Raw genomic sequence first — 18,452 nt, forward strand, 5'->3', positions numbered from 1 at the left:
TCAGCTTCATGCTGGATGAAAAGATGATTTAGTGAGGCTTCAACTACATCATTTCCAACTTAAATGCAGCAACTTGACTTCGTGCTCAATCAAGATTGTGTGCATCTTCCACCATGTTACTCAAATGAGGGAAGCACTGGCACTGAGTGGTTTCTATTTATAGGGACAGCACATGTTGCTCCGACCAGAGAGCTGCACAGTCAACCCTCTGCTGTGGCTTCAACTTCTCCACTTCACTTGGCTGGAATAATCTGTGGTAAGTATGTTCTGCACAGACATAGGGTCCAATTAATCAAGTGACTTTTATTTACATGACAACAGGTGTAACATATCACATTGTGCCATGAAAACATTGTGTGTCATGAGCTCATTGACACAACTGCGGTCAATTATTTGTGATCTTAACCTTATTCAGTACAATTGTAGTTTGTCTGGATGCTTTTTCATAACCTCTCTTTTGTAAACCGCAGAATATTACTCTCTTGGTCACCTCTTTATCACTCCTCCTTACATGTGGTCTTTTCTCAGACTCCTCTGCATTGTGCTGATAAAGGTCTTATCACATTGGCAGAACTTTGACCCCGGGCAGAAAACCTCCCTCGGCCGTAGTTTCACCTACTAAGCTACCTCACGTCTTAAACATACCAATCAGACAACAACTTGTGTTTCATTGGTTTTGGACATTTAAGGAGAGGGTGAGGAAAGTCATGCTGAAAGGTAAGTTTGACTCGTATATGGATAAAAGCCATGTTTGTGATTGTTTGTAATTTATTACCAAATTGTCAGTTTGCTTAATTCCCTTAGACCTCAGTTTTATTTGTAAATTTGTTTAAAAACCTTTCACTCTCATAATAGTGCCATTGCCAAGTAGTGACATTCATTGGTCTTTTTATGAATGAATTCAGCCTTTATTCTTCTCTCATCAGATTGATCATCATGAACCGAACCTGGGCTCTGTTCAAAGCTCACCCCTACATCAGTAACGTCCTGGGATATACAACTCTGTTTGCCTCAGCTGACGTGATCCAGCAGAGCGTGCTGGGAGGGTCCACAGCAGAGGGTTCAACTGGAATCAACTGGGGTCAGACGGCCCGAGTGGCGACTGTCGGTTTCTGTTTCCATGCCAACCTCAACTACCACTGGCTCAGGTGGCTGGAGAGGATGCTCCCAGGGGGGGGAGTGAAGGCGGTGACAGGGAAAGTTGTGGTGGATCAGCTGGTCGCAGCTCCTCTCACCATCAGTGCCTTTTATATTGGTTAGTGTGTTACAATCACTATTAAATCTGTATTGTGTTTATTCTACCGACCAGATGAAGCTCTGTTTGGGAAATGATGAAATGCTGATCTGTTTTGTTGCTATTTTTTCAAACTTGTAACATATTTGACAAAACCCATCTTACACAAGCAAAGACATTTGATCCAACAAAGGCTCCATATAACAGCCTCACACTTCTGACTCTTCAGGTTTAAGCTTACTTGAAAAAAGAGAGGATCCTCTTGAAGACTGGAGACAGAAATTCTGGACATCTTACAAGGTACATTGATTCTATTAGTCTTTAAGTCTTTACTCCTACTTATGTTACTGAGCTGCTAACTCTGCTCAAGCTGTACTCTGATATCGTCCAAACAACAGTTGCTAGTGGTTCATATGTAAAGGTTTCGGTACCAGAGGGTGACCGGATTTTAGCCATCAGGGCCTGAGCCTCTGGAATTCCTTGCCTGCAAGAGATTACACTGACCAGCCCTTAACCTGTTTTTAAATCATGACTCTAAACCTATTTGTTTAAGTCTTTTAATGCCTAATTTTTCACTCGTTTAAGCAATGAGATGTTGTTTGTTTTTAATATTTGTCTGTTTAATATCTATCTATCTATCTATCTATCTATCTATCTATCTATCTATCTATCTATCTATCTATCTATCTATCTATCTATCTATCTATTTATCTATCTATCTATCTATCTATCTATCTATCTATCTATCTATCTATCTATCTATCTATCTGTCTATCTATCTAGGCTGGAGTGATATATTGGTCAACAATGCAGGTCAGATATTCATGTATTATTCATCTTCATCTACTTTGTTGCTCCACACACAGACTCACAGATGTACCTGCATACAGTGCTTATATAAAGACACAGCTGTAAAGTGACAGATCTTTGTTTTCCTTTTCATCTCTGTCATAATTTCAGGCAGTGAACTTTTCTCTGGTTCCTCCTGTGGCGCGGACGGTGTTTCTTGGAGGCATCGCACTGACTTTCACGATCTACCTGTGCCACCTCAGAGAGCAGCCCAGCCACAAACTGGAATAAACCCAAGATCCTCAGCTCAGTGGTGGAATAATTTTGTAAAAAGACAATGATAGTAGATAGGAATTTTTTAAGGCCAGAGGTCAGTTGCAGAGTCAGTAGGTGTCATTAAGAAGCTCCGGAGGATTCATATAAATCTCTGTGAATCAGCTGATCAGTCCACTCCTGTTGGTTTGTGATGGCTCCCTTTGTTTCAACTTCCTTACACGAACACTGTATGTAAATGTACATAACACAACATCCTGATGATAAACTTATTCGTCATTTCCTGTGAGGATGTAGAGAACAGTAGAGCTAATGAACTTTTTTTAACCCGTCGACCTGTTTCAGTACTGGACTAAGATTATTGTTGTGAGATATTGTTTAAATAAAGGTAAATAAGATATTGCTTACATTTTTAAATGATTATTTTTATTAAGAACCTTGTATTTTAGAGGCAAATTGTGTAATTGTGTGATTAACTGTATGTCTTATAGCCTACATTCTGAATTTAATATTCATATTTGGTTAATCTTTGAAAAGTGTAGCAAGAACAATCTGCACTAAATACTTTATGTATAATTGAAAGCAAAAAACCTTATTAATCTAGGCCACAACGTATTACTAAAGGTAAGAAGAGGCTCTGTGAGGTACGGAGCAGATAACAAATTAAACAGCATAACAAATAAGAGTGGATGGAAGTGTTTGTTGTAATAACAGCCAAAGAACACAATTTACTGGAAATACTTTGGGGGGAAATCAACCCAATAACACTCCAGTACAGCAAAGCAACCAATCATATAAAATTATGAATAAATGTTAAATTATACAAATAAAATGAAATAGATCCAGCTGTTTGGACTACTTGCTCAGTCTCCTTATAACAAACAGAAAAAGAGACATTATATTGAGCGATACATAGATAGATAGATAGATAGATAGATAGATAGATAGATAGATAGATAGATGGACAGTTGGAGGGGTGGATGGATTATGTGTTTTCTTGACCGATCCGAACAATATAAATGTATGAAACAAATCAAAATGATTCAGCAGATTACCCTTTGTCGCTCTCGCGGTTTCCGCCACTGGGGGCAGTATCCCAAAATCCTCTCATATTTTATTTTACTTTAACCGACAGGAAGCCCGTGTTCACCAGCCAATCAGAATGCCGAGATTTCACAACATCTTTTATCGCGAGACCTGAGCTCTTCCTTTTCCCTTTTCGCTCTGAGTCCAAGATGGTAGGTGTCGCTAGTCTATGATTTTAAACACGATACACTGAGGATCCACGATCATCCTCTGTGTTAAAACATCGCATCTGCTCAACAGTTACCGTCACTGATTCGAAACAATGTTTGTGAAGCAGCTCTGTGGTTATTTTCCTGAAGATTGAGCGTGTTACTGATGTTAGCTCAGCCTGCCCGGCGCCGACATTAGCCCTGTGTAGCCGCTACACTCCCTGAAGCTCGCTAGAAATGAGCTGTGGGAATTGTTTTCAGAGAGCGGGATATTAATAAAAACCACCGACTGCTTTACTTTAAGAGTTATTGTTTTCAGTAACTATTAGCTTCAGTCTTGTACAGTAACAGTGGGTCTGTTGCGGTTCAGTTCGTGATAGCTGTTAGCAGCTGAATGTCAACGTGTGTACCTTCCTGTGCTACATGGTGAACTGCCTGTCGTTAGCAGTGATAAACATGTCCACACGCACATGTGCTTATTCATATCTTGAATTCGTCAGGTTAAGACTTAATGTTCAGAAAGTCCAGCAACGTAGCTTGGTTCTAAGGTTTCCACAGCGCGTTAGTAGTGCTGATGAGTTTGCCTGTAAGAGCTGCCTTATGAATTGTTATTCATTGTTTGCTTATGTTCACTTACAAAGGGAGTCGACATCAGGCACAACAAGGACCGTAAGGTACACAGGAAGGAGCCAAAGAGCCAGGATATCTATCTGAGGCTCCTGGTTAAGGTAAATACACACACACCATGCTGAAGTAATACCTGTTGTCATCTAAGCACAATACTATCAGTCTGATCTTATGTGAGATGTCTAACCATCCCCCTGGTTTTCTTAACAGTTGTACAGGTTCCTGGCCCGTCGCTCCAATGCTTCCTTCAACAAGGTGGTCCTCAGGAGGCTCTTCATGAGCAGGACCAACAGGCCTCCCATCTCTATCTCCCGCCTGGTCAGTCGCCCTTCTCTCACCCTCTCAACTTCAGACAGGGTTTTTGCTCCATAGAGATTTGCGAGGCTCTGTCAAATTTTGTGCCGCCTCCCGACACAATTCTAGTACAGCGGAAACAGTTTATAGTGATCGCGTTTGCATCGGGACAAATTCATCACAATAAGAAGTTGGTAATTGTAAAAGAATTGAATAGCTTCTGTATGTTAGTCTCTGAACTTGAAGGATGGGTAACAGCCCCTGTAGTGCTCACAGTGGTACTATAGCAGTCAGTTCAGGTCAGCAAAGTCACTGTCAAGATTGAGTGAAAATTGATATACGAGTTCGGTCACATGAAAAATTAGTTGTTAGTCTAATGCCATCCCTGGCGTTATTTGACAGGGCATTAATTACCTAATGAGATCTCCGGAAGGAAGTTAAGCTCATGCAGACTTTGTTAGGGGTGCTAGATTCCGATTGGTACTTGCTGTGGCAATTTCTTTTTAGTTATTCAATTTCTGATTTGTATTAGTACATCCTTATTTCTGTTCAGGTAGTTTGGTCTACTGGGTCTTAGTGTTAAAATTGGGATTGATTTAATTTGTGTGAATAGAAATCGGCTCCTTGCCCTCTACATACAAACTAATTGGATTGTTTTTCATTTGAAGAATATGATGTATTATGTCCATCAACTATTATGTTGCATATTTGTCCCCAATCTTCATTGAATGAGTTTCTTTGACGGATCATATGGTCTATAATTGATGGTGAAGAGGAAGCTGAATTTGTGTCTTTGCTTCTACCTCCTCAGATTCGTAAGATGAAGATGCCTGGCCGTGAGAACAGAACTGCTGTTGTTGTTGGAACAGTCACTGATGACGTTAGGATTCAGGATATCCCCAAGCTCAAGGTACCTCATCCTTTCAGTGTTTCTTTTTTCTCCTCCCTCTCTGATGAACAATATTGTCCATCTGACCATGGTGATTCTTCTTCAATGTGGTAATATTGTTGGAAATCTCTTCAATAGTCTTCATGTCCTGTTTGTTGTCCACAGATCTGTGCTCTGAGGGTTACAGATGGTGCCCGCCGCAGAATCCTGAAGGCAGGCGGTACGGTGATGACCTTTGACCAGCTGGCTTTGGCTTCACCCAAAGGACAGGGCACAGTGCTGCTGTCAGGTAACTTTGAATTTGAACGACATTACAGTAATGTTAGGAGTCATTGTTCTGTCAGTGTCAGGGCATCAAGTAGTGAAAAACAAATGCAGTTCCATAGCATTGTCCAGTGAGCATAATGGCTAAGATTCCAATTGTTCACCCTTGTGACCCTATGCACATTTTGCAGTGCCAATAAATCGTCTTTGGATGAATATCTAAAAGCAAGAAGAGGGGTGACAAAAGAAACTGCTTTTAGTTTACATTATTATTGTAATATCAATCAATACAATTTTATTTGTAACTTTCAGGTGGTCTAAAGAACAGGATTTTCTGCCTATATTTTTTTGTGATGCGGTAAACAAGTTATTGAATGTCACTAACACTTTTTTTTATAGGACCCCGCAAAGGAAGAGAGGTGTACAGGCACTTTGGAAAAGCCCCTGGAACCCCTCACAGCCACACCAAGTATGTACACAGTTGTGTTCGCATTGTTAACCACAGCAACATTTTTAAGGATGACTCATCCATTTCCTTTATTGCTCCAGGGCTTTGATCAGTCAGTCTGGCTACCACATAAACTAGAGAAAAAAGCTTTGGAAATTACTATAACATTTTTGGTGTCTAACATGGGGGTGGGTTGTCTGATAATTCTGTATAGTGATGGACCTGTCCACAAATGTCCATGCATCTTAGAGATTGTGAAATTTACACTTGATATTCCCTAATGTAGATAAATGCACCATTGAAAAGCCAATAGAAGGATAATTTTATCTATGACCTTACTTGTGTGGCACATAAAAAACAAACGGATATGGTTCTGCCATGCACTTTTGGAGGAATGGTATCATCTACCAATGTCGTCAATTTAATTTAGTTAAATTGTGCAAAAAAGTCCTGAGTCTGTATATTAACAGTTAATTTCAAAATTAGGAGGAAAGATCACAATACAGATTGAGTCTTGTCATTACATATAAAGCACACACTTCCTCCAGCTCAGACACAATCAGAGATAGTCTCGTTTGTTCTTATGCTACATCTCTAAGAAAATGTACTCGTGTAATCACCTTAATATTAATGATTGGTATGATATACCAGGTAATGCTAAAGGCCACATAAATGGTTAAATAGAATAAGAAATATCAGTCGGCAGTTGTGTAATTTAATTAAGTATCAATTCCTTTAGGTGTCAAATGGTACACTTACTCACCATGATCATTAAGTGATTGATCTTGTTTTCACATACAAACCAGTTTCAGTGATAAGGGGGTAGATGTCTTTAAATTCAAAGGATGTTTTTTATTCTGGTAAATGGGAAGTACTTTTGAGTGATTTTCAAATAAGGTGATAATTAGGTGGTTTTTTTCTACACTGAATGATTTAATTAAAACTCCAAATTGATTGAAATATACTATGCAGATAGGTGATGTTCTGCATAATCAAGACAAAACGTGTCTAACTTGTTCATAATCTGCTTTATGTTCTAAGCTTTAACACTAGCTATGGTACACCTAAGCTACCTTTAATCAGTTTGCTCTGATCTCTTTTTAATACAATTTAACAAGAATATTACTTTTGGAGAAAATGTTGAATGTTTAATCTAGTGGCTCCTTTTGTAGAGCCTTTTAATCATAATGTTAGAAGTGGTTTCTTTGCAGAGGTTGAAGGAAATTATAATCTGAATGAATTCGTGGTCATTTTGTTCTGTGACATTTGTAGACACTTAAGTTCCTCTATATACACATTTGTTTTGTGGTGCCATCATCTCACACCTGTCTGTTTTCTCTTCTCTAGGCCCTACATCCGCTCCAAGGGCAGGAAGTTCGAGAGGGCTCGTGGTCGCAGAGCCAGCCGTGCTTACAAGAACTAATGTCTTTTTATTTTTTCATGCAATCTGATAAAATAAAAGATTTGGCCGTACACAATGAGTTTGTCTCCTGGGTTTTATTTGGCAGCTTGCACACTGACTTGCATCAGAGGATGACATGGATGGAGCGTAATGAGCCATGACTAAAACATCTATTCTTTGTTTGTTTTCTTTCCCCATGCGTAAGAGGAAAGAAATGTAGATGTGACTTGACAAATATTTTGATCATCATTGATATAAATCTCCTGGAAAAACATGACTCGGCCAGGAAGCGGTGGTCTGTCAATGATTGGAGAATGTCGGTGGGTGTTGCAGTGTTTTCCTTATCGCCATTGGATTTCCTCTCCGCCGCTCAAAGCGGCTGCTCCTGCGTCTCCAGGCACTTCCTGCACCGAGCCACAGTTTTCATAGCGAGCCACTATCTCGTCGTGAGGGGGGACAACATGAGGTAATTATGGGCTGATGCTTTCTTTGTTGTAGCCTGATCACCTCAAGTCTCCTGCGGTCGCACTCGGGCGTAAACACAAACCTGGAGGTTTAGCGTGTCTTCGTTTCTTCGCTGCACAGAATCTAATATCTCCCTTTAGCTAGCGTTGCCATGTAACGTTATCTCCTCTAACTTTGGATTCTCATTACACCCAGCGAGCGATGAGACGTGAAGATGTCCAGCTGGAGCTTTCCATTGAACCCACGGTGAGACCCGATGTTTTTCATACTAACTATTTCTCCTGTCACATTATCCTGCTGGAACTTGTTAACTACATGTTGACTAGCAAAACTGCTAGCCCCCGGCTAACAGCCACAGCGTTGTCAACCGGCACTTCACAGCATTATCAACATTAGCCGGCGTTTGTCATCACTCTGACTCCGCGTCGACTAGTTTTCATTTATTTCAACCTCTTTCCTTTCTTTGTTTATAACCTCAACGCTTTAGCGGCTAGCACTGTAGCTAGCCAAGGCTGTTGAAGTACAGTCAGTACAGTTAGCTGTCAACCTGCTAGCTAACGTTGGGTTAAAGTTCAGCCTCCGGAGCTTTTTACTTTGGGTCGTCGGTGTTATTAAGGGACGAGCTCTTTATCCCACTGTTTGTTGTGTTATTGTGTCATTCAGCTCAAAGTGTAAGCCGACAGAAACATTTGCTTAAAATACCACAAATCCGTCAACAACGAGCTCATTGTGTGGGAGACGAAATTAGCCTCTTGGTATTATTAATTCTGAGTCCCCGCCCTGCATTTCAAGGACGTAAAGTGCAACAATGGGCATCTGAGCTCATATTCTGGGTTTTATCAGAACAGGACATCAGCCAAGTATTGATATTGTCTGCACCACAGTGTGTTCCCTGACTGTGTGACCGCTTTATTCATTTAGGGTGTCCACCAAGTCCCACTGGTGATGTTCCACTAACTGTACTTTGACATACTAAAGTCTAATGTACTAGATCCTGCTGACATAACATACCTGTTAACTCTCATCCATATAGATTAACAATCATATAATCGTTATAAAAGTCACTGTATTGGGATGCATCACAGACACAGGGAGGTGTTTTTGTTTCATAGCTCACTTTCTTTGTTGCGTTACTCTTGAATCATGAACCTAATTAATCTATTAGGAAAGCATTTGTTCAGTAAGACTGTTACAAGCTAATGCACATGGTTAAACCTCTCAAATCCAGGAGCACTCAAGTCAGCATTTTTTTGCGAAATCTCAATCCCAGACTCGGATTGTGCAAGAGACGCGGTCTGCAAATCCTGTTTGACAAACATCGGAATGCTTGACACGAATGCAAACCAGTTATGGTCATTCTCATTCTACTATTCGTCCAAAATAATGTCATGTCTCAGCATGTCGTTGGAGGATGTGTGACTCTGAGTCATTGTGTGCTGCAGCAAAGGCACACCTAAGGTCAAGGGGCATGATGGAGCCTGTGTTGCTTCACCCTGTAGTGGTATCTTATCATGGAAGTCCTGCTCTACTTATTCTTTTTATTCATTTACTTGGCACTGTGGAATCGAAGTAAACTTGGAGAGGCACACATTTTTCTATTCATACACTTCAGTCTGTTTTCTTCTTTTGTGTCAATCTCTTATCTACAGTAACTGCTCAAAAAATTGCAGTGTAGTTTGATGTTTTTTTTTTCCACTTTTAAAATGATGTCTTTCCCTCCTTTGCCCTCATACAGGAACAGAGATCTTAGGGAGGGAACTTGAGGCTTGACTCATGACGTGAACCAAGCACCTACCTGAAACCGTCTCCTTGTTTGTCTTTTGTTTCTGTTTTGGATTTTTCGTTGTCTAGTGTCCATCTGTCTGACCTTGTGTTCACCCTCCTCTTGTGCAGAGTCGCTAAAAAAACAAGTTACGCAGCAGCATTAGCTTGAATGAAACTTTAATGTATCACACTACTGTCTAGAGGATTAGCCCAGTCACTCCTCCTTTCTGCCTCCTACATATATCACTGAGATTAAAGATAGCACTAGAGGTATCGAAGGTCTTGAAAAAGCCTAATTTACCATATCTTTATGGCATCAATAACATTTTGGACAGCACTTACCATGCACCACACTTTACAGTTTTTAATTGTGCGTTAATTGAATTGTTGTAGCCTCATTGTTTAAGCAACTTGTGTTTATTTGTCTTATTCATACCTAATCAGTTTCTCAATGCAACTAAGAGTTTTCTATAATTATTTAAAGATTTATTTTTAATGTTGTGCAGCTGCTCGGCCGCCTTAAATTGTTATCACAATTGGCAGCTTTAAGTTGTGTTGTAATTTTTTTTTTAATGTAAGCAATCTTTGTGAATCTTGAAGTGGAAAATTCATTTTGAAGTCCTGTTCTCTTTGAATGTGTTGCCTGTTCACTTTTCAACTGGGAGTTCCTATCTTAACTGGATAAATACGCTAAACAGAAGAACCTTTGAACTGGAACTAATACTTTTTTTATCAAATGAAGACGGGTGCGAACAGGAAGTCTGTTGTGACTATGTTTCTTGAAACCAAGCACTGACTGATTGGCTGGAGATTTCAGTGATAAAGATCTCAGACAAACACGTTTTCCCTGCAAATCTAGAGGAGACATATTCCACTCTTCACATCTCTGACCGTAGAACAAAACCTCCCTTTAATTTGTTAGATGTAATTTTCCTGATAAACCTTGCCCACTTCAGAGGAGAGGATGCGATCCCCAGAGCCCTCTTCACCTTCTCCAGCAGAAGCCCTCCTCCATGGACAGTTTGCGAGCTGGGGATCAGGCAGTAACAGCAACAATAACAGCTGCCCCAACAGCCCTGGTGGTCCAGGCGGACTCTCCCCCGCTGCCTCCCCTACTTCGGCTCCGGCCTCAAACTATGCCTTGACCCTCACCCACACCCACATACATATCCAGCGCTTGTCACCACGACCGGGGAAGGAAGCCCGTCTCCTGCTGCCCTGTTCGGAGCTAGTGGGTTGCAGCTGCCCCCGTGCCCCTGCACCCCCTCTCCTGGTGCTATACTGGTACCCACCAGGGAAACGACGGAAAGGGGTGTCGCGGCGCAGACAGGTCAGGGCCTACCTGGCGGAAAGCCGGCCTGAAGCTGAGAGGTGGTCGGCTGCCGTGCAATGTCTCCTCAGAGGTGTGACCGTCACTGCTGACACAGGTGAGTGTTTCCCAGTAGATTCAGGTCTTTCTAGTTTGGAAGTTGTGTCATGCCTCGGCTTATTTCTATGTGTTATGACTTTCACTTGTTATAGGACCAAACTGGTCATTGAAGTAGCCAATTAACTACTCATATTGTGTATTCTACCACACCGTCGGCTGGTAGTTTTTAGAAATGATGCATTTGCTGATATTTCCGCCAATTTTTTTAATTTATTGATTCATTTTGTGGTCTACATGACAAAATTGGGTAAAATGCCCACGACAATGTCGTACAGCCAAGCTGATATCATTGAATGACTAGGTATAATCACTGCTTTATATATTTATATATCAACATAAAAGCTCAAAACAATAGCTCATTAACTCTTTTTAAAATTTCTGATGAATTGCAACAATTCTAAACCCCTTGAATTTGCTTTGTTCATTAAAACTGTAGACTTGTAGTTAATGGCTGTGTTAAAGCAGCAGTGGTGATCATTTAAATATGATAACATTGTAATTTAATATTTACTGTGCCTTACTTTTGACTCTGACTCAAATCTTGAATTCCTGTTGTTTACTACCAGTAACCACACAATGTTACCTCTCACTGCCTTGATTTATGCCTCCTTTGTAAATGCTTGCTAAGTATAGCGTAATGTCACAGTGACCAAAGCCCTTTCTGTGTACAGTTCACTGAGGGCAAGAGTGGTTGAGCATTTAAAAGTTCATCTCGCTGAAAAAGGACTACCATTAATCCATAATAAGTGGTTGTGGAATGTATTATGTATCGTATTTAGATAGGATTTCTTTTGTGTTTTTTACCTAACAACGTCTTTTACTTTGGTTCATTCTTCCATAATCCTTCTCATCTTTCTTTCTTCACCCTTATCTGTCCTGCACATACGGTCTGTATCATTCACTATCAAATGTAGAGACAGAGAGGGTGGGTCCTCTGCTGCTTTCCGTACCTTCCCACGCACTGTATCCCTCAGCCTGTAAATTCAAACAGATAGAAAGGTCCCACTCAGTGTTTACTTCCACTTGGTTTATATGTGCATCGTCTTGGTAACCAGCATCCCCCATCTTTTCCTCTCTCCTTCCTCCTCTTGAATCTTTCACTCTTAATTCTCTTTCACTGTGTGTTTTCCTCAGACTTTTACTGAAAATATCAGTCATTTTCGATTTCCTTCATCCCCCTGTTTGTCTTCAGTCTGCTCCTGCCTCATCATATTTTAATCCCTGCTATTTTATTCAGACAGTTTGCCCTCATGTTTCTCTTCCACTCACTGTGCTCACATAGCCTTTACTCATAGCCTCTCTGTTTCATTCTCTTACCTAGTTACAATATTTCTCCTCATTTCTGTGAATGTTTATGCTTATGGACGTTTTAGTTGTGGTTAGTGTTCTCCGTTGATTTGCTTTCGTGCCGTTTGTTGCATAATCCAGGATTATCTGAGCGTGTTGTCACGTCATCTCCTTCCCTGCACCATTGACAACCATCTATAAAACACCAAAACCTTAGAGCTAAATGTAGAATGGCTTTGCTTATTCCAAGCTCCACACAGATAAGACAGTAGAGGAGTACAGTGTCTCCCACAGCAGTTGGTTAGATAATAAATGATTTACCTCTGCACACAGTTGCTTTAGTTTTTCATACCGTGTTTCATTTATTTCCTATGTTCTATATTCTGAATGCTTACTTTTTCCTTGCCCGTGTATATTAATTGAAATGTTTAATAGAAGTTCTCTTGATTAACAACAAGTAAATCCTTTGAGGGGAAATAGAAAAGGCTCAAATAGTTGAATGCACTCAAAGGTTTGGGCCACACTGTGCAATGGCAGCTTAGCTTACGTCCCAGTTGGCTGGTTTTGAAAATGCAGTGAACCTCTAGTTCCTTTCTTTGTTTTAACTTGCGCTCTCTCTCCCTTATTTTTTCATGTAGAATTTTCAAGAAGTCTGCTACCTCGTCCCAAGCGACTACTGTTATTGGTCAATCCCTTCAGTGGGAGAGGCCAGGCGATGCAATGGTGTCAGACCCACATCCTGCCAATGATCAGAGAAGCCAACATCAGCTACAACCTTATACAGACAGGTACCACATCTCAGCCAAAGAAGCATCACGAGGCAGATAAAACATTTAGATAACACATAAATGTGTAACAGGTGTTCAGCGTCATTGGATTTTCTTCTTGTAATGTGTCTCAGAGCGTCAGAACCACGCGAGGGAGCTCATCCGGGAGATATCGCTCCCAGAGTGGGATGGCATCATCATTGTTTCCGGAGACGGCCTGCTGCATGAGGTTTGTAATGCTTCTGTCTGTGCACTAAGAATGGTGGGATTCAATGAATATATTATATAGAAGTTATGTAGTACTGTGTACTTTATACCACATTCACGTATGGGTCAAACTGGTTGCATCAGTATGATACTCTATGTCGTGTTCCTGTAGGTCATTAATGGGCTGATGGAGCGGCCAGACTGGGAACAAGCAATAAAGATACCTGTTGGCATTCTGCCCTGTGGCTCTGGGAACGCACTGGCTGGCTCCATCAACCACAATGCAGGGTAAGCATGTGTTTTAGGATTATAAAGAAGAGAAATGTGTGTTTTTTACATTTAAACTACTTCTTACAGCCCAACAGAAAAGTGTCGACCCAGACAAAGCATGAAGTGCTAATTAAGGATAGTGTTCATATCTATTTCATCCTGAAAACTCTGATATGATGATTACTTTTTGTTTTAATAAGGTATTGCTCACCACAAGACACAGAGCATTGTTAGACCTTGCACAAGTCTATCTTGGCTTACAGATTAGACCGAGGTTCAAAGGTCATGGGTACATGGATTTTCAGATTTCAATTGCACAAAATCAGATTAACCTTGTTCCATACTCACACGTTGTTGTGTGCTCTTGGAAAAAAACTCAAAAGGTGGTTGTCATCACTTGGTTATCGAGACCAACATAATACAGTTCTCTTGTTATCTTAACTAACAAGTGGTTCCGTCTCATTTCTATCTCTCAGGTATGACATGTGCCTTCGGGAGTCTCTCCTTTTGAACTGCTGCTTTTTGCTCTGTCGAGGCGGTGTCCGACCCATGGACCTGGTCGCTGTGACAACAAGCCCTGCTCCCTCCAGCAACAGTCGTCCTGCAGCACCCAGGAGACTGTTTTCTTTCCTCTCTGTTGCCTGGGGCTTTGTGTCTGATGTGGACATAGAGAGTGAGCGGTGGGTGTCTGATTGCTCTTACCTCAACAAAATCCATTGTTGGCTTTGGCCATCTAAGCATAACTATAATTATCCTCTTTATTATATTGTAATTAGGAAATATTACTTAGTTTTTACAACAAAAGCTTTACATGAAATCTTCGTCATTACAGGTATCGTGGCCTGGGTTCAGCCCGCTTCACCCTCGGCACCCTGGTGCGCATAGCTTCTCTTCGATCCTACAAAGGTCGACTTTCGTACCTGCCGCCCTCTGCTGTCACCACATCACCAGATGATACACCTCCTCCACCAAGGAGACCGCTCTCCCGTAGTATCACAGAAGGCCTTGACGGCTTCTGCCGACCACCCATTCATCGCACCAGCTCTGACATGGGCATCAGCGAACAGAGGAGCCTGCGTAAGGGTGAGGGAGAGAGGGAAAAAGAGGAGAGGCAGAGAGAGAGGGAGAGGAGAAGAGGGAGGGCCAGAGGAGGAGGGTCCGGTGTGGTGAGGGCCAGCAGCTTGGCAGAGGACAGAGAGAGGGAGGGGGAGATGGAGATGGAAGCAGATGAGGAGCGATCAGGGACGAGTTCAGAATCAAATGAAAGGGATGAATGCAATATGCGAAGGGAAGAAAGGTTGGCTGGGATAAAGGATGAAAGGGAAGAGGAGGGAATTGCAGAGCAGCACTCCAGCGAGATGGAGGTGGAGGATAGGAGGAAGGAGAGGGAATGCAGTGGTGGTTCTGCAGAGGGGGAGGGAGTGTTGAATGCGAGAGAGCTGGGAGAGAGCTATGGGGTAGACATGGGGCGAGAGGCAGATGAAGAGTCAGAGGGTGGTTTCTCCTATCAAGACAGTCCTCAGGAGCCTAGAAAGGCTCAAAGAAAGAACTCAGCCCCATCAAGCCAGATAGCCAACGCTCTCTTTAACCAGCCTCTCAGTCAGGGGGAAGATGCAGATTCTGGCACATCCTATGGGGTAGAGGACATGGATCTGAATGGAACCTACTACCAGAAAGAACCTTACCCACTAGATGTGGCTCGTGAGCGATCTCTAACCATCTCCTCTCCCTTTCGTCACTCTCCATTCTCTAACAAGCCTAAGACCTTTGACCAAAACCAGAACGCCTCCAGGCCGAGGCCTCTCTCCCTCCTCCAACACTCCCATTCAAACTCCCTCCCCCCTAAACTCCCCTCCCTCTCCCTGTCTCTGTCTCCCACTCCGCCCTCTTCCCCATCTTGTGCCTCTCCACACTCCTCGTCCTACCTTGTCCCCCGTCCTAACACGCCAAACTCCACCTCACCCTCACCCTCTCTACGCACACCGTCCTCATCCTTTAACTTTGACATTGCTGAGCCAGCAGGAACCCATAGGAACCGTCCTTTTGTCTCACTGCCTTTAAACCTTCCTAGGGATGACTTGCTACCACCCCTCGACCAACCCCTTCCCACTAGAGACTGGGTCACCATTGAAGGGGACTTTGTCCTGGTCCTGGCCCTTTATCAGAGCCACCTTGGGGCTGACCTCCATGCTGCACCACAGGCCAGGTTTGACGATGGACTTATCCACCTGACCTTTGTGAGGGCAGGGATCTCAAGAGCCACTCTACTGAGACTGTTCTTTGCAATGGAAAGAGGAAACCACCACTCCGTCAACTCGCCGTATGTGAGCCATGTTAGCTGCAGGGCCTTCAGGCTGCAGCCTCTGTCTACACGAGGAACCCTCACTGTGGATGGAGAGCTGGTGCCCTACGGGCCGCTTCAAGCACAGGTCAGAAAGAGGAAAAAATTTGCTCTGTACTGAAGTGGTGTTATGTGTGTGTAGTAACTTTAGGTGACTAGATGTGATATGACAGTTATTTCTGGGATTTAGGGCGTCCGTATGTAAATCCATTGCTCATGTAACCGTTATAGGCTTTGCATGGCTAAGCCAGATAAAGATCATATTGACATGTTTGTATTATATAAAGATCGGCTGTTTGTTTGGATGCTTGACTATTGCTTTAACTTTACCGGTTGATTATGAACATCCCTGCTGTCTTCAGTACTATAAATTCTGTGGTGTTAGTTACTGTGAAACTGCTCATCTGTAATAATGTTTTTTTTGATCTCTCAATATTTTACAGGTTCACGCTTCTATGGCCCGCCTCATTGTCGGCGACTCTGGAGTACAGATTACCAGATTCTAATCAGGAGTTGGTTGAGCGTATTGACAGATACGCTGAGGAATTACGTAATCTCTGTTGCCGTCCATACTCAGAGAAGGGGGTGTATGTGTGAGAGATTTAAAATAGCCTAGATTGCAGAAACTGCTTTTCCTGGGATTTAATGAAAGGGATAACCCACCGAGCCACACATCATTGGAGCATGACTGCAGGGATTAATAGCAAATTTGAAAATGGATGAAAATGCGCCTCATTGCACAGCTGTTGGATTATGCTCAGCGTACGCTGAGAAGCATGAAAACTGCACAGTCCTGGATAATAAGAGGGAAGAACAATCGAATGTTAATGGGATTTTTCTGGAGATAGTGCATGTGTTGGATGTATACATAGTCGTATGCATGCTGAAAAGCACTACCTGATGATTTGCCTTACTTAGAGATGGAGAGGAGTCAGATTAAATTAAGAGAGAGTTCTCAAACATGAAAATATATACAAATACATAAAATACATGCTTGCTTTGACCCCAATAAAAATTCTTCCCAACTCTCCATCTTCCATCCCAAATGTCCAAGTATTTGATTATAAAAACATGACCTAAAAGGAATGCCTTATCTGACACTGGACATTACAGTTGTACCTCTGCCCTTTTTTACTTTGACAAGAGTCCTAAACGTTCATGATCTCCATCCACCCATCAGAGTGTCCGTCCTCTACATAAAAGCAATGTTTATATTCTCAGACAAACTGTTAGACCCATCTACCTAACATTATGTTTGAGCGTGATGCTCAGTTGTAAGCATTAATGAAGAATATGTGGATAAAATTCACTTTAATGACCATTTTGTTCATGCGGCTGAGATGATGTGAAGCAACGAGATCAAGATGGTTCATTACATGAGAATGAGCAATGGAACCGTTGATCGGTAACGATTGCTGTTATTCTTACATTAGTTTGTTTTTCTTAGCCAGTGGATGCACAATGATGATGTCAGTGATACCAGACTGCAGCATATTGAACATAAAAATGTCTTAACAAAGCTTCTTTGTCGTTGGTTTTAGACTGTTTATTTTTAAGAAATCTCATGAGAATTACAACCATTAGCTCTTCTCACTGTTTTATGTCTACAATGTATCACTATTACTAGAGTTGTTGTCTTTGGAAGTGTAAGTACATGCCTCTGTGAAGTAGCATGTAATGCAGTTATTTTGCACAATAACTGGAGTTGGAGCAGCACAGAGAGTCACAACACTAGAATGCACAATAAGACTTAGTCATGCAGAGTCAGATAAAATGTTTTGTTCTATAAAAATGGATGCACTAATAGCCTGGTACAGAAACAATAAGAACTAGATAGATACATCTTTAGCATGAAATTGATCAAATGTGTCGGTTGGAACAAGTGTAGCTTTTGAAGAGTAGAACTGACTTTGACGACAAAATCTTTTAGAGATAAAAATCCTGCTTCAGAGACAAAAAAGGAAACAATAAAGTCAAACATCTCTGTGTCGTTGGATTAGACTTTTGATTTAGAAACTAAAGCAAATGGAGGAAAAACTATTTGCACAGAGAGGAATTAGCCAGGAGTGTAGCCAATCTGTTGATGTAAGTGAAAGACTGAGATTTAAATTCAAAAGATCTTGAGAGCACCAGTGCTTCCAAATTATAAAGTGAATCAAAACAGCAGATCCTGGAGCCCGGTGAAGGAATGTTGTTATTTAAACCTGCCGATGCACTAGGTCTGGACAAATGATAAATCTTTAGAATGTGCAGTGTGTCGATCAGTAAGATCATGTGTTGAATGCTTGGGTCATCGTCAACATACTGTATGTCATGGTCATGCCTGGAAAAATCAATGCCTTTGTATATTAAGCCTGTAAATTCTGGCTGTTGATCATGAACTGTTCAAACCTGACTGCAGAAAATGTGGAGTAAAACTCTTTGCTCACCAGGCTGTTAGTTCTTCTTTCTTTTTTCCGTTTGAATG

At 41.7% G+C, this 18,452-nt stretch overlaps 3 protein-coding genes across 4 annotated transcripts; all 3 read left to right on the plus strand.

Moving 5' to 3' along the window:
• Positions 1-535: 535 nt before the first annotated feature.
• Positions 536-2,674, plus strand: si:ch211-120k19.1 (uncharacterized protein LOC563199 homolog). The gene is made up of 5 exons (XM_062399637.1): positions 536-717; positions 927-1,255; positions 1,464-1,534; positions 2,018-2,047; positions 2,195-2,674. Exons 2-5 carry the CDS (start codon positions 937-939, stop codon positions 2,312-2,314), a joined length of 540 nt encoding a protein of 179 aa, XP_062255621.1. The 5' UTR covers positions 536-717; positions 927-936; the 3' UTR covers positions 2,315-2,674.
• A 660-nt stretch (positions 2,675-3,334) lies between these two features.
• On the plus strand, positions 3,335-7,534 carry rpl18 (ribosomal protein L18). The gene is made up of 8 exons (XM_062399002.1): positions 3,335-3,387; positions 3,432-3,534; positions 4,173-4,259; positions 4,369-4,476; positions 5,264-5,362; positions 5,507-5,630; positions 6,005-6,074; positions 7,401-7,534. Exons 1-8 carry the CDS (start codon positions 3,335-3,337, stop codon positions 7,474-7,476), a joined length of 720 nt encoding a protein of 239 aa, XP_062254986.1. The 3' UTR covers positions 7,477-7,534.
• Positions 7,535-7,820: 286 nt separating this feature from the next.
• Positions 7,821-17,505, plus strand: sphk2 (sphingosine kinase 2). 2 transcript variants are annotated; one of them, XM_062398574.1, is made up of 9 exons: positions 7,821-7,921; positions 8,116-8,166; positions 9,656-11,111; positions 13,039-13,188; positions 13,302-13,396; positions 13,547-13,662; positions 14,121-14,324; positions 14,477-16,073; positions 16,429-17,505. In XM_062398574.1, the coding sequence occupies exons 3-9, from the start codon at positions 10,649-10,651 to the stop codon at positions 16,489-16,491; spliced, it is 2,688 nt and encodes an 895-aa protein (XP_062254558.1). In that variant the 5' UTR covers positions 7,821-7,921; positions 8,116-8,166; positions 9,656-10,648; the 3' UTR covers positions 16,492-17,505. The 2 variants fall into 2 exon arrangements, with proteins under 2 accessions (XP_062254558.1, XP_062254557.1); XM_062398573.1 differs by lacking the exon at positions 7,821-7,921 and having other exon boundaries at positions 8,029-8,166.
• Positions 17,506-18,452: the final 947 nt, after the last annotated feature.

This window comes from Platichthys flesus, chromosome 11, assembly GCF_949316205.1.
Source record: "Platichthys flesus chromosome 11, fPlaFle2.1, whole genome shotgun sequence".
NCBI classification, from domain to species: Eukaryota; Metazoa; Chordata; class Actinopteri; order Pleuronectiformes; family Pleuronectidae; genus Platichthys; species Platichthys flesus.

Coding starts and splice junctions, on each gene's coding strand:
- sphk2 (XM_062398574.1), top strand. CDS start 10,649: ATGCGATCCCCAGAGCCCTCTTCACCTTCTCCAGCAGAAGCCCTCCTC. Junction 13,397..13,546: donor GAGACGGCCTGCTGCATGAG/GTTTGTAATGCT, acceptor GTGTTCCTGTAG/GTCATTAATGGGCTGATGGA. Junction 13,663..14,120: donor TCCATCAACCACAATGCAGG/GTAAGCATGTGT, acceptor TCTATCTCTCAG/GTATGACATGTGCCTTCGGG.
- si:ch211-120k19.1 (XM_062399637.1), top strand. CDS start 937: ATGAACCGAACCTGGGCTCTGTTCAAAGCTCACCCCTACATCAGTAAC. Junction 1,256..1,463: donor CATCAGTGCCTTTTATATTG/GTTAGTGTGTTA, acceptor CTGACTCTTCAG/GTTTAAGCTTACTTGAAAAA. Junction 1,535..2,017: donor AATTCTGGACATCTTACAAG/GTACATTGATTC, acceptor CTATCTATCTAG/GCTGGAGTGATATATTGGTC.
- rpl18 (XM_062399002.1), top strand. CDS start 3,335: ATGATTCAGCAGATTACCCTTTGTCGCTCTCGCGGTTTCCGCCACTGG. Junction 3,535..4,172: donor TTCGCTCTGAGTCCAAGATG/GTAGGTGTCGCT, acceptor TCACTTACAAAG/GGAGTCGACATCAGGCACAA. Junction 4,477..5,263: donor CCATCTCTATCTCCCGCCTG/GTCAGTCGCCCT, acceptor CTACCTCCTCAG/ATTCGTAAGATGAAGATGCC.